The sequence below is a fragment of the Syngnathus floridae genome, chromosome 5 (genome assembly GCF_059516105.1).
Source record: "Syngnathus floridae isolate MCC-2025c chromosome 5, RoL_Sflo_1.0, whole genome shotgun sequence".
Classification (NCBI taxonomy): Eukaryota; Metazoa; Chordata; class Actinopteri; order Syngnathiformes; family Syngnathidae; genus Syngnathus; species Syngnathus floridae.
The window spans coordinates 12,691,234-12,707,087 of NC_142417.1; the positions used below are offsets into that span (position 1 = coordinate 12,691,234).

A 15,854-nucleotide genomic window follows, 5' to 3' on the forward strand; every position below is an offset into this window, starting at 1 on the left:
TTGATAGTTATTTATATCATGTTTATGTACCATTTGATTCACTTTTAGACAGTGTACTCTTTCTCTGTGTTTTCATTGACAATAAGCATACAAAAAAAACTTTAATCACTATATTGGGGTGGTGGCACAGTAACAAAAGGGTGGAACTCGAATCAGAATTTGCTTGTGACAAAAGAAATGATGTAAAAAAGCTTACCGAGTACATATAGTGCAATATATACCGTAAATGAGTGCACCTCCTGTGGTTGAATTCTTGTAAACTGCATTTCATATTTATTTATTTATTTATTTATTAATTAATTTATTTATTTATTTATTTATTTATTTATTTATTTATTTATTTATTTATTTATTTATTCATTTATTTATTCATTTATTTATTTATTTATTTAAAAAAAAATGCACCCTGTAGTTTCATTGACTGGAGTGCATTGACGCCTGTTTGTCTGAATCTCCATCCATTGTCCAAACCGCTTATCGTCACGAGGATCGTGGGTGCGCTGGAGCCTAATTTGTGGAAATATTTGACCAAAATCGGTTTACAACAAATCTGTTGGGATGCACTTCTTTTTGCTGACCACTGTAGTGGGGTTTATGGTTTAAAAACTGTACCTTATCTTTACAGAATTCATTGGAAGATTATACTTTTGTTTTGGTGTGACGCTACACTACTTATAGATCTTAAAACAACTATCACACTACCTGTAGTGGAAACCGAACCATATCAGGGTAGGGATTAACTGAAGTGTACTGCTTGGTGAAAATGTGATTTTAATTGTGAGCTCACTTCTCTGTCTACAGAATCATTGAGAAAGAGAGAGCCAGTTGAAGTAGCTCAGAGTGAGAAAGAGAGCAATGAGGGTAGTCGCAGTACAGAGCGATGCCCGGAGGCTCAATATGTTTCTTGCTGGGCTACATCTGAGCTGTAGACGGCAGCTTGGGCCGCAGGGTACCCTCCACTCACTCCATCAAACTGTCAGGCATCCAGCGAAGCTGTGCAGGGACACTCTCTCAGCTGCCCCCAGGGCCAGTTCAAGTCAACATCCCATTTCCTTGCCTCCTCGCCTAATTTCTCCTATGCCTGACTTAAATTTCCAATGCCCGGTGTCTGGCTACAGCACTAGGCCTGGGGCCATGTCAAAACAGTGGGAGCTGCTAAGGCTAGCACATGTGCAACTGTGAGAGCGTTCACATCTGAAGGGGACGAAGCTGCAGCCAGATACAAATACATACAAAACACATAAATCACCATTTTCTTTTTCTTACTTGCATTCTTTTCCCTCTATCCTCAGCTTTATTCATTGTACGCTTCCGAATTCCCATGCCTGCAGAGATTCTTGCCATTTTCCCCTGTCTCTGAGCGAAAAAGATTTTCCCAGCTCCCTCATACAGCTGCTATTACAGTCTGTTTTTTCTTTTGTTAAACTCCTCTAAGGATCACACCTGCAGCCCAGCCGATGTTCCCACTCCACCGCAGTGAGTGCTCAGGGATTTTATCTTGGAAATGAAAAGACAGTGTTTTACTTAAGTGGAGTAAGCGAAAGTAAGTAAGACGTTTACGTTTAGCTCGGCCACTATTCTTGTCAAACCATGCGTACACTGTCCTGCCTCCTGACCACATATTTTGCACGGAAGTCAAGCAGATTGCTGCCAGATCTCAGAGCTGTTTACAGGGGCTCTGGGTAATGTTAATGTCTGTTTGTTTGGCCTCAGGTCAGGACTATATCTATCCCCAATTGACTTGATTTACATAGCCTCCATTGATACTTGCCTTAAGTTTGTCAGCTTCAAACCAGAGGCCAATGTGTGTCTGTGTAATACAAAAAGCATTTTTCTTTGTCTTGAAGCCATTGCTCTGTTTGCAGAGCCAGTCTAAGGTCCCCTGATCAAATATGGTTTCTGAAGAGGATGCTGAGTTGTATCCTGCACTTTAAAATACTTTCTATGTTGGAAACGTCTTTATCCTTCATTAGCTCACACGCGAAAGCCAGATCTGGAATCGAACCTTGCGCCTCTGAACTGTGAGGCGGATGTGCTAACTAGTGCTCCATTTTTCCTCCTTACTGGCATCAATATTTTCTAAATCTAGTAGCTGCTATGCTCACAACACTTTAATCATTGCTTTCTATGCAGTTTACCTATGAGGTCAAAGGTCAAATGTGATACTGTTAGCAAGTCTCATTGCTTACTTGTGCTTTCACAACTAATGGAGTCAAGTGGAACCACTTGTTTTTGAATTCTGTTTTACTTTGAGCACCTACTTTGTGACCTGCGGACAATTATAGTTGCTTTGCTCATTTTAATATGTTTGTCTCCGACTCACATGGTTCCATTACTGTTATTGCTATTATAATACATTCCCTTTAAACATTCTCTCTCACATGGATCCAACTTTTCAGTCTGATTTTTTTTTGACTTTACAGAGACATCTCTCAGTGGCCACAGCCAAGTTTTCTGCATTTCTGTGTCCACAGGTGGGAAATTGCTGTAGCAAATTGTTGCTCTCCCAAAACCAGACCCTTCCTCCAAATAGACTATTATCTCAGTCCGCAGTCACTCTGGGAGGTCTGGGCTTGTTGGATGCTCTCCCTTACAAACAGAAATACTGTTATTTATCAACCTGGACATATGTCTTCTAATTGTTGACATTTGCCCTGATTTACTAAGATCTCAAATAGTGGGCGATAAATTGCACGTTTGCCCTAGAACAGGGGTGTCAAACTCTGCCCCGTGAGCCGAATTTCGTGTGTAATTATGTTTGGGCCGCAAAGACAAATTTTGCATTGACTTTGTGTCAATACTATAATTGCAAATTGCTTTCACTTTTAAAAAATAGAGATGTTGCTAATTTTTTTTTAATTACCATTCATCTTTTTGAAAATGTGAACAGTTTTTACGAGTCTCTGATTTCAAAACTAGTTAGTCATCAGTTTGTGGTGTAGCCTATACTGTATATAATATCAGACGTTCATACATTTATTTGGGTTGAAAGTCACAATGGCCCTCCGAAGGAAACTATGACTACGATGCAGCTCGCGACAAAAATGAGTTTGATATTCCTGCTCTAGAATATTGAACTTGCTGTTGATGTGCATGTTGCATGCACATTGTGTAGTAAGTTTGTAATCTTTGAGTAAAATCTTTTACATATTGCAAATTGTTGCCAACAACTGTAAAAGTGACGGAGACTGCCATACTTAAACGAAGCTTTTGTGCTTTAGTAGTGCTGATGTTTTTTAACCATAGAACAATTGAAAGAGCATTGCAACATCTGTCTTGTGGGAGTTGTCGCCTCCCATATGTCGTGATCATTTTTTGTTGCGTTTGTTTTTAGGTTTGTTTTGGGGTGTCACCTCTCATTTTGTGGATTGCTCATTGGCACCAGTTATTACGCTGATTTGCATTTGTTTTTTGCCTGTGTTTACCTCGCGTGAATGATCGTGGCGTTTTACCATATTCTCAAGACCCATTGATCAGTAAGACATTTGCTGTCAGTTCTAACTTTTTCGGTTATGCATATTTTCCTTTTTGTTTCTTGTTGCTTCATATTTTGTTTGTGATTTGTAGCATTCACTCTCTGGCCTGAATAATTTTACGGGATTTGTTTGTTTGATAGTTTGTTGGTTGGTTGGTTGGTCGGTCGGTCGGGTCGGTCGGTCGGTCGGTCGGTTGGTTGGTTGGATAGTGAGTGGTCTGAATGCAAGGCAGTTGGAAATGAGGAAATAGTTCACATTTCATGAAGACATTGTTAAGACACTTGTATTTGTGGATTTAACACAAATTATTGAGAACGACAGGTGTTACGCTGTTATGATTTCTTCATAAAACAAATAATACACTACTGAATTCACTACTTATATTCTCTTTATTTGTCTTTATGATCGACCTAACAGTGACGCTGGCGTGGTCTGAGTTCATGTCACAGGTCTTGCAATCAGTATTCAAGCTGACAAATTTTGCTGCCACTATTCAGAAATTGTTGTTCTTCCTGAGTTCTCTCTTTCTCTGTCCCTGTGGCACAACTGATGCCTGACTCTCCTCAGACTGTGACAAGTGGAACTGTGCGATTAATTTGAACTGGTCGCTTTAATGTGTTCTGGGATGTGCAACGCTTATTGTCTTCACTCTACACTTCTGTCAGAATCTGGCAGAAAAACTGTCCAGAGATTGGGATCAGGGCCTGCCCAGGTCAAGACATGATTATAATCAGATTTATTGGTGTAATAAATCTCCTGTCTACAAAGTGTTCAAAGTTGTGCAAAGAGGGTTTTATGAGACATCCACTGAATCTGGTCCCAGTATATACAGGATGTGCAATTTGTATGTATTTATGTATCTGTACACTGTGACATTGCACAATTAACGAGCCACCTACAATAAAGTGCCCATTTGAACAATGTCCGCCCTGCCCATGACATTGCTCATGGATATGTTTATGAATGTCTTTGTTAAACTGTGCTTCCCATCTGTCACTCAAGCTGGGGACAATCAAATGTGTTTGGGGCTTATTATGTTATTCTCAGCAATTGCAAATAGTTCTACACGGCAATTGCGCAAAGCGATGGGAAAACAACTCAAACACCTCTTCCACACAATCATCCCTTCATCTCTCCAGCACCCTCCTTACCTGTTCTTATCAGTGTTGTGTTTCCCCGCTACATGTCTCTAACCCCCGTTGGGATCGTTTTTTTTGCTTTCACCGAGTGAATACCGTAGATACCTCACTAAAGGTTCAACTTGTCTTCAGTGGTGGAGGTTATCTTAGACAAGGTGGGCAATGGAAGATGCATCATCTCATGTATATTATGTCCTTGGGACTCAGAAAGAAATTTGGTCAAGAACAAAATTTAGAATGTGTTACTTAAGAGAGTTATGAATAAACACCAGAGAATAATTGTAGATTTAAAAAATTGCGATTTAAAATTTTGATTCCCTTCCTTAAGTTGTGTAGACAAATCTGGCAATTAATTTGCCCACAAACTAGTCTGAATGGAGAATCAATTGAAGAGACCTGAGGCAATTATGCTCTTGGATGCTCAATTGTTTTTGGTAAAGATCTTTCGACAAAGCACCAGTATAAATATTTTTAGGGGTTTTTTTTTGCACAGAAAATTCTTCAGTCAGAGTAGAAACCTGTTGTAAGAACTCGTACACCAAAATAAGAATGAGCTTGGACCAGGATTTTATTTTCAATAGCATAACAGTGACTGACATTCTCTGGAAACTAAAAACAACACCATTCACCAAAACGCGTAAACAGTCTGTCAGCATGTAATTCTAGCATGCGGTTTTATCCCATGTTGTAAATTACCTGTGCAGTATTAATTTATTCATATATATATATATATATATATATATATATATATATATATATATATATATATATATATATATATATATATATATATATGTATACGTATATACACTTACTTCCAGTAAACCAAAGCCATTCCTTTTCTTTGCAAAATTGAATGCCTCACAAGGCACAGAGGCTCTCTGCTTCACCACTCCACTTTTGAGAGATCTTGGCCACTGAGCCCTTGCACTGATTACTCTTGTTACTTAATTATACATTTGGACCCACCACATTGGCCACAAAAGGCTGCTGTGCTTCCACTGACCCAGCTCCCTCCTTCAGATCCCAACTCATGAAGGGAATGAAACAAAATAAAGAGGGTCCACTTAAATCTTTTGCCAAAGGGACTAAATTGACAGATTGAAGGTGTTTTTTCACGGTGGCCCAGCCCCCCTTATATTTGTGCAAATTGTGCTGATTCTCATGTAGCCTGTGAGTGTGACAGGCCTGCAGCTCACTGCACAAGTTACTCGTACAAAGCTGTTTGAAAGCGACTCACAGAGTTAAAAGGCGATCAAAGATCCATCAGTGACAAATATGATGAATGGAAGTAAGGAAGTGGTTTAATTTGATCAAACTTGAGAATTTTAATGTGTTTCTCTTCTAAATGGAAGGCCTCACTTCACTTTATACTTTATTTCAGATTCACTCTAAAATATACTTTTTTTTTCCCAAAATATAATATTTCATTTCTGTACTGAAGACTTCAGGTACACCACCCAGACTACCTCTTTCAATCACAAACTAAATAGAAGACAAATTGTCCTTTGACCATGCCAGACAAGGCATATTTTTGAAAGCAGTTCCTTTAGCGTTTTTCAGACGCGAATACAACTTAAAAGCTGGTGTTTGTCGCAAGGTGGATTGGTAAATACCACATTTAATAGGCTCTAAGGACACCGACAGTCAAGGCTCTGTGTCCTTGGGATAGTATTGTCCAATTTAATAGCACAGTTAAAAGGCTAAATGAGAAGCAGCCACTGAATGTGAAGTCATTGAACGGGCTCTTTATAAAAGAACTGTGTTGAATGATTCACTTTTTTTTTTATCTTTTATATGTATACAGTACAACATTGAATTTGTTACAAAAACATCAGAATCGCTCTGTACGGCTGTGTTGCTTTTGAAACTTGAAAACCTCTCAGAGACTACAAGACTTTTCTATCTCCGTTCAACCTGTCTTTTGTTCTGAAAGCTGTCAGCGAATGAGAGGTTGTACACAAAAATAACATCCGCGTTGATTATGAGCTGCATGGGGAGCCTAATGAATAATTCCTTATATATCCTGTGTCTGTTTCTTTTGTCTTATAGTGTGATGGTGAGAGTGACATTGACAGCAAGGTAAGGCTGCTTTCCTTGTGTTTATGCAACTGACAAAAAGTCATCTGGAAGTGAAGAGAGGAAGGAATTCGTAGTTTTGATGAAAAAAAGATGAGAAGGAATAGGCATTCTGTCAGTCGTACCACTGCTGATAAATTTACAAGACTCTGATGTGAAAAATGCAGGGCTCTTTTTGGGATTAGCATTTCTGTGTGTAGAACAATATGGAATTTGTTGCTTTTTAGGTCACACGTCCCTAAATAACTTATGAAGAATAGTTTGTATTTCTTAACTTAATATGTTAGCCTCATTCCTAATTAAATGACTCTTTTTGATCTTCTGATATTATTGTAAGAACATATTGTGTACACGTGGTGAACATGTGGTGCCAGGTGGGCAAGTGAAAGCACTAAAATGGTTTAAATCCTATTTGACTGGCAGGACTATTTTGTGTTAACCTTGATTGGCTAAATTACACTTCTCTCCACTGTGATATGGCGTTCCGCAAGGTTCAATGTGTGGCCCTTTCTATTTTTATTTGCTGGCCCTTGGTTCTATTGTAGGAAGGCGTGGTATGTAAATTTTTCAGTGCTATGCAGGTGATAGTCAGAGCCACGTCCTGCTAAGCAAAAGGAATATTTGTCCTGAAGGTTACCTTTGTCCTGTTTGGAGGAAATGGGTGACACTAAACTTGTTGAACTTCAACAAAAAGAAAACAGAAGTTATGGTGTTGAGTTTCAGTCACACCGTGTTGACTTGGGCCCCCGGCGTCTTATCTGAAGCCAACAGTCTCAAATTTGCATTTAAAATTGGACTGGTAAATTGTTGCTGTTGTCAAATGTATGTTAATTCTTTCAATCTTGGGCAACAGCATTTAGAACCAGTAATCCATGCCTTCATTACATTTTAGCTGGATTACTGTAACGTTTTTTTATTTTGGAGTCAGCCAGTTCTTGCACAAGCATCTCCAATTGGTTAAAAATGCTACTGCTCGCCCCCAATCCGGAGCACGTAGGAAATTAAAGAGTTGATTTTATGACACTATTCTTTGTCTTTGCCTCTCTGAGTGCCTCATATCTCTACATACCTGCAGTGCCTCAGGTCAGCAGACCAGACGCTACTGAAAAACTGTATTTGATTTTATCCATTTAAGTTTTACTTTATGTACAACACTTTGTATTTTGTATGCACTTAGTTTTTAAGTATAATTTTAAGTATATGTATGTATAAGAGTGCTGACTATCACCAAGGCATAAACCTTTATCACCAATGGTAGCATCACTGAGCAAACATAAGATTCTTAGCAAGTTTCAATGTTCGATTTCAAAAGTGTGCTGCAATATTTAGATGAAACATTGTTTTTATTCTTTAGCCTTTCCTAATCAAAGCAAATTCGGGCCCCAAGATTTAGCATTTCGTTAAAATGTTTAATGTCATCAACAATGTGTCTTCTCTCCAAAATTGTTCATAAACTTTATAACAACTAAAAATAATACCTGCACTTAAGGGAACAAGTTGCTCTACTAAACACTGTTGACATTTAGACACAAACATTCACACATACAAATGACTCCTAATAAAATCACATCAAACAAAAACAGCATCTGATTTGTTTATCCCCCAGTGCAGTAATCCTTATCTTCATATACCTGGGAAAACTTGGGTATGCTATGTAAATATCCAATCAAATGTTCGTTGTCACATTATCAACTCTTTGACATTTGACATCTGTAGTCAGTCACTTAAGCGTTGATGTATTTGTTTAGCACAGACTCGGCAATGGTTGGTTGGTGGCAGCCACCTGTTTACAAGATGCAATGCCTTTAGGGAACGTCACTACATTTTAATTCCTTTACCATTTAGCAATTACTCCTGGGTAAATGAATGAGATAGCATGCCTAATCTCCTGTAAGCTTCGCTCCCAGTTCTGTAGCACTGTCTACAGAGTTCCCTATAAATAATACATTGATTGCTGGCCCAATTTACATTATGTGTAGTTCGGCGTGTCAATATTCTTTTATCTCTTTATTGAAGCAGGAAAAGAGCAAGGCCGCAAGCTAGTTCATGCAACAGTCACGACACAAGCCTGTCAGTCATCATGCACCTCCCTGGCATCATGGTAGGGGTTGAACAAGAAAAGTAATGCAAGAAGGAGGCTCTAAATGTTTTATTTTATTTTGTTTTGTTTTTACCCTAATGCCACTTCTATTTATCAGTAGAAATACCATGCACAAGACTCCAAATAGTGGGAACTACATCAAGTGTCAAAATTACTCCATCAATTAAGAGCCATCATTTCAATTAAATAATCCGTTAAAATTCCTCTGATTTCATCCTCTCAAAAGTTGATATTCTCTGACTTTATTTTTTAATCTTTCATGATCTTATTAAACATCTGCTTTTACTTTAGAAAACAATGATCTTTTTTTCCCCCCTGTTTTCTGACTTGTTACGGACCAAACCAGTAAATGAATCATAATAAAATTATTGAAAAAATTATAGTCAGTTTAATCTGGACCATATATCAAACTTATAGCCCCTCACATGAATCAATGTCCAAGAAGCTCTCAGTTTCAAAATGGTGAGTACAACAACCCTCCCTCTTGTGTAATATTTCTGAGTTGTTGTTCAGTTGATTTTGTTTCCTCATGAAACAATGCAAAATAAACAGCTATCATAAGCATAATTGGGAACATGATATTTTGCACATTTTAATGTGAAATATTGTGTCATCCAATTATCTGAGTAATTGATAGAAAAATCAATACAATTATCAACTTTTGAAACACGAGTGACCGCTAGCTGGCCACAGGGCTGGCTGTATAATAGACAAACCATTTATTTTTCTTTAAACTGTGGTAAATCAGTTTTTATTTTCCATTATTCTTGTTGTACCTGCAGGATTTTTAAAAATAGCAGTGTTAATGATGTGACATCGATAAGCAGTATCATCAAGAATGTTTATACCGATACCGTCCCTTGTCACAGTCCTATTTTTCACTCCAACAAACAGTGCCCTGTCGGTGAAAGTGTTCACCACTTTCTAAGATTGTGATCTTTTACTAAGATCCCAATTGGTGGGTGCTAAATTGCCTGCTCGCTTGCTGTAACAGATTGTGCTGTTGGCAACAGGTGTAAAAGTGGTGAAGACTGCTGACTGCTTTAGGTTGCAACAATGGAACATTTGGAAGTGCGCCGTAAGCACAAAACGAAATTTGAAGCGATGGAATCGGAAGAGTTAGGGAAGATAAACCAGCATTTTACTGAGATATATAAATCATTCTGATATTTCTTGGGAAGGCAATAACCAAATCAAAGCCATGTTTTCTTACTCATCCCGATAACCCGTTCTGCGTAACTGTTTGTTTCAGACTTGGGACAGCACAACTGATCTCAAAGATGCCAGAAATTTGGGGAGCACTGCAAATTCGCATTGTAGAAGAGCCCATATGTCGCATATTTTTTTGTGTGTGGCCTGAGTGGAAAAGGCCTAAACCCTCCATTGCCTCTCATTTAGCTAAATTTGACTTTTGGGCCCCATTCTGTTTAGTAAACGGACTGGGAAGCAGTTCAATATTTGGCCACCTCTGCCGCCAAGCATTCAGCTGCTGGATTGTCTAACTTTGTCGCATTTATTAATCAATTCATTATTATCTTTTTTGTCTGCACTCATCTGATTTACCTGTAATGAGCATGTCATAGAAGGCAAAACAATACTTAGTACTGAGTAAAATCAATTAAATTCCAAATATGCTTGTGCAGGAAAAACTAATCCGGTAGCTGTCTGAACTTTTGCAAGGGCATTCCGGATCAGCTTGAGAGTCTTTTGAGATTTCTTTGAATAGCAAAATCTCAAAAAGATCTATGAAGCCAAGATATAATCGACACATTTTTCTAAATGACATTTTTATATAGGCTTAAAGGAAGTATCCTTTATGGCTCAACTAGCTCTGAAAAGGTTATGATCGAGGACAAATCATAAAACTTTCTCTTTTTTGGGGGTGGGGGTCTATATTACTGTTAAAAATAAAGGTTTCACAAAAGTTGTAATGTCTTTAAAACGTACAGACAACAGACTTTTAGCAAGCCTCATGGGGTGTCATCAGCTTGATGAAAAAGATCTATGTTGTTTATAACTCGTGTTTTAGAAACTGATGAACAGATTCAACATTTCTCTCTGTTTAACTCCAAGAGACGGGCTATATTTCCATTCAGTAGTGAATGAAATATAGATGTGAAAATGAGGGGAAACTAATAAAACCCTTGCCAAAGACAACATACGGTAAATTTCTTTGTTCTGATTCAGTTTTGACTGAGGTCATCAGTTGCATGTTCACTTGTGCTTGCATATTTTTTTAATGCATTCTAGTTGGGATTGGGAATAAGATAAATAAATAAATTTGATAAATGCTGTAAAATTCTAACAGTGATTTATTGTAGGCTTTAATAGCCAGAATGCTATTGTCAAAGTAACTCATGAAATAATTTCTTGCGAGAGTTATGTGATTACATGGATCAATAGCGCTGTGACTTGTTGGTGCAGTGATAAGAATGAATGTGACTTTTAGGTTTTATTAAAGAATATTAATACGGCAGTCTAGGGTTTATGTGTGAAGGAAAGTGAAACAACATCTGGGTAAAGGTTAAACCAGTAGTGGCCTTTTCATTTCTTCAAAACCAGATATTACTACAGTACAATAACAGCAATGAAAACCATGACCCATTCACTGAAAATTGCTATGAAATGTAGGGCACGGGTGACATTACTGAGACCAGCTATCATTTCACACGGAAAAAAAGTGAAGAGTGAAACAATGGATTCCACTCAATGGATGATAAAGCCTCTCATTTGTAATTTGGAGTACTCAAGCTAAACCAGTTGAGATCCTTTTCTGAAGCTGTCCAGACTTTACCTCACTGCCATGCACACTCCAAAGACGCCTATTTTTGACACACTCGACCAGTGTTTGGCCTCGCTGCTAGTCTGCCTTACAGTCTACATAACATGACTTATAGAGAGAGCTCTTTGCTCACTGGCCTCTTTGTCTAAGAAAGAAATGTAGTCTCTCTGAATATTCATTTAAAGGCCACAGCGGATTTAGGCTGAGATCAATTCCATGCCAAAGGGGATGTAATGTTTCTTCAAGGAAATTTTAACTCTAATGACAACAGGGACTTCTATATTTAGCCACAATTGCACATGCCATTTTGTGAAGGAAAATAAAACCCTCCTGTATTAGGGAGCCCGCCTCAGCCAAGTCATGTCGGGAAAAGCCATGCAGTGCCAGCGCTTAACACACACAGTCTTGCATATCCAGCCAGGAGAAATGTGTAAGTCATTACTGTCCATCCATGTTTATTGAATAAAACTCCACTTAAGTGTTATGTTTATGCACGGTCAGAAACACTCAAATCTTACATCAATGCACACAAAACCATTTGTGGTTTTTTTCCTACTTGGTACAGAACATCTGCAGCCAATATTGAGTCAATTTTGGTTGTATTACTCATGTGGAAAAATGTATACAGTGTTGTTATTCAATACGCCACTTAAAATCAGAACATGGTGTCATGTCACTTTAAGACACTGTAGGCACACCACACGGGTTTTGTCTCGAGTTGCTTGTTTAACCGCACTCACACTGCTTCACTGGATGCGTGTTGCTTAAACGTTTTATTGCGGACAAATCGAGACTGCATAAATGAAAGTGGAATTATTTGAGTTGTGTTTGTTTGATATTTGAACTTACAGTGATTATTTTTACTGAGAGCCTATATAGACAACAAAATTCACAATTGATTCATAGAGGTTTGCATTATATCGAATTAAAAAAAAGAGACACGTTTTGTTACCATGACCAGCAGTGTTGCCACAGTTACCTTGAAAAGTAACTTTGTTTCATTACCGATTACTTAATTTGAAAAGTAAATTTCTTTACTGGTTATGTGATTTTATTTAAGTTAGATTACAAGTTACTGCTTTAGTTACCTTCAGTTTTGTTACCATGACCAGCAGTGTTGCCACAGTTACCTTGAAAAGTAACTTTGTTTCATTACCGATTACTTACCGTAATTGCCGGACTATAAGCCGCACCGGATTATAAGCCGCACTAGCTAAAATTCAGGGATATTTCTTTTTTTTTCTTACATAAGCCGCACCGGACTATAAGCCGCACTTGCACACGAGTTTTTTACAAAGAAAGACAGTACATAGAAAGCCTTTTTAACGTTTTAATAACATACTTGAACATGTCTTTCTAAACATTGCCTGTGACGCAGCAGTAGTACCGCAGCAACGCGGAAGTGTGCACGCGAGTTATTAGCAAAGAAAGACTGGACACAGAAAGTTTTTTTTAAAGCTTTAATAACATACCTTAACATTTCTTTCCAAACACTGCCTGTGACGCGGCAGTAATACCACAACAACACGGAATTAACACAGCAAAGTCACTGAGACGCGGCGGTAATGGCGGCGGTTACAGAGCAGCAACACGGTAGCACAGCACGAACAGGGCTGGTTAAAAAAAACATACCAGTAAAAGTACAAAAAGAGCCGTCTTCATCTTCCTCCTGTGCACTGAAACCAAGTCTTCCTCCTTAGTGTCCGATTGGAATGGCGTTAGATATCCTTCGCCTCACACTTTGTCAGTCTCTTTCGTCGTCGGTTTTATGCAATTCTTCGAGTGTGAAGAGGTTCTGTTCATGCTAATCTTATTCATGCACGAAGTGCTACATTATATTAAACTAGCGAGCGACACGTATAGCTTAAAAGCGGCATCATATTCATTTATTTTATCCCCCATAATGACGGTTTATGTAGAAAAGCTTCCTGTCTTTGTGTTAACGTGGGTGTGTGCGTGATGCGCGAGACGATCGCGTCTTCTTCGGCGCATTATCTCTTCTTCGTCTGTCTCGCTCTTGCTTCCTGCTAGAGCGCCCCCTGGAGAGCGGAGGCCGTAAAAATCCATAAGTACGCTCCAGACTAGACACAAGATAATGTCATCAACATCGACTGCCTTTGGCTTAAAAGCTGCATCATATGCATTTATTTTGTCCCCCATGATGACGGTTTGTGTATAAAGGCTTCCTTTCAGTAATGTCCGTCTTGATCGCGTGATGCGCGAAATGTAAACAAAAACTAGCGCGTCTTCTTCGGCGCATTATCTCTTCTTCGCCTGTCTCGCTCTTGCTTCTTGCTAGAGCGCCTCCTGGAGGCCGGAGGCCGTAAAAATCCATAAGTACGTCGCGCCGCCGTTTAAGGTTCAAAGTAACCTTCTGAATAAAATGCATTAAAAGTTCACATTCATTACAACCTGTTTTTGGTGAGCAAAATGTCAGAAGAATTGAATTTAAATGCTGATTGATTGGGTTTTAATACAATGCAGATTACTTCACTGGTTTCTTTTATATCAAACAAGTTATTATCAAACAACTTGTTTGATTTAAAAGAAACCAGTGAAGTGATTAAAAAAAGGAAAAACAAGATGAACTTAGTACAATTACAATGCAGATTGTCCAAACAGCGCCACTGCTTTGTGTAATCTCTGAGTGATATGGCAGAGTAAGAGAAAGGGTTTAGAGCACAGGTGTCAAACTCAAGGCCCGGGGGCCAGATACGGCCCACCACATCATTCTATGTGGCCCGCGAAGACAAATTGTGCATCAAATTCGTGTGTCATTACTAGAATTGCAAATTGTCTTCACTTTTAATAATAGCTTTTTTTTAGAAATATTTGACCAGTTTTTACTCGTCTGATTTGAAAACGAGTTATTTGTCAGTTTGTTTTGTAGCTTTTACTGTATATAATAGTGTTAAGAGTAAAAGTGATCAAGTCATCACAAAAATCACGAAAAAAATCTTATATAAGCCGCACCTGACTATAAGCCGCAGGGTCCAAAATTTTGGAAAAAAGTCGCGGCTTATAGTCCGGAAATTACGGTAATTTGAAAAGTAAATTTCTTTCCTGGTTATGTGATTTTATCTAAGTTAGATTACAAGTTACTGCTTTAGTTACCTTCAGCAGCCGGTGACAAGTATGCTTCAACATACAAATGGCAGCTGTTGTTTTCTATTGTATTGGAAGTACATGTTTAAGAATAATGTTTTTCTCCGTACCATTTTTTTTCTAGGTAATATATGACAAATATGACATCACTGATAATTAATAAATGTACTGTGGTTTAAGCCCTTGTTACTTTGAGTCTCGAATCTGAATTTTACATCTCAAAACAAAAGCGAGTAAACACTGTGCATCCTGATAAAGTCAGTAAAAGTGTCAATTCAACTTCAACTTCATTACCAAGTCAAGGAAGGAAGCTCACTTTTCAGTTAGTCGTCAGATCTGTGGACACGATGCTAAATACAATGTCGATCATGAGGTTCCAATCGGTCCAAAAGCTGAAAGGCTTGCTTCAACATACGTTTTCTAACATAGGCTGTTCAGGGAAAATGTCCAACTTTATCTGTGGTCAGGCGTTGCCCGAATCTGGGTTGTGTGTACCATGTCTGCTGCTACACCATAATATCTTTGCAGACCATTTATATTATGATTATGTATAAGCATCAGAAAGAAGCCACACTTAGGACTTGTTCATTGAGCTTTGCTCATATACTGTTTTTGCTGACATCTTTTATAATCTACATGCTTTATAATGCTAACCTTCAGGCGAGTTCCACAGACAGGCTGTGGGTGCCACATCAGTCTGCTTGTCTCTGTATTACTTCGTGAAATACATTGCTAGTGACAAGCCATCTTTGCTGATGTCACTTGGCTGTGTCTGCTCCATGACCCTACAGAAGCGACAAGTCTTTCACTGGCATCATGCCTCCCCCTCTCAACTTGCTTTGGGGCCAGGTTTCACTGTTGAGCATGCCCTTTGACTCAGAGCCACAAATACGGGCACACATCACACCACAGACTGTGCAATATTCCTGCCATCTTGATTTCAGAAACAAATTTCCTCTCTTCACTTCCTAGATACACTCTAAATGCATAGCAGATGTACAGTATATACAATATATATTCTTATTGTGAATAATATCAGAGCAACACCTGATGCAAATCTTCATTCATGCTCAAAGGTATTGTTGACTAGTAACCAAACTCCTTTTGACCTTGCTGTTCCGAATTAATGAAGTCCCCAGGTCCAAATATTATCTTAAGCAGACTAAATCACC

General features: G+C 38.5%; 1 protein-coding gene across 9 annotated transcripts in view; it reads left to right on the plus strand.

Annotated features, from left to right (window-relative positions):
* fbrsl1 (fibrosin-like 1) overlaps nucleotides 1-15,854 on the plus strand; it is a 222,553-nt gene that overhangs the window by 132,989 nt on the left and 73,710 nt on the right. For 8 of the 9 annotated variants that reach the window (XM_088375374.1, XM_088375380.1, XM_088375372.1 and 5 more), the window contains one exon: nucleotides 6,668-6,697. The exons of the other annotated variant lie outside the window; for it this stretch is intronic. In XM_088375374.1, coding sequence (XP_088231500.1) covers nucleotides 6,668-6,697 — 30 coding nt within the window. The remainder of the gene's footprint in view (nucleotides 1-6,667; nucleotides 6,698-15,854) is intronic. 9 annotated transcript variants of the gene reach the window in all.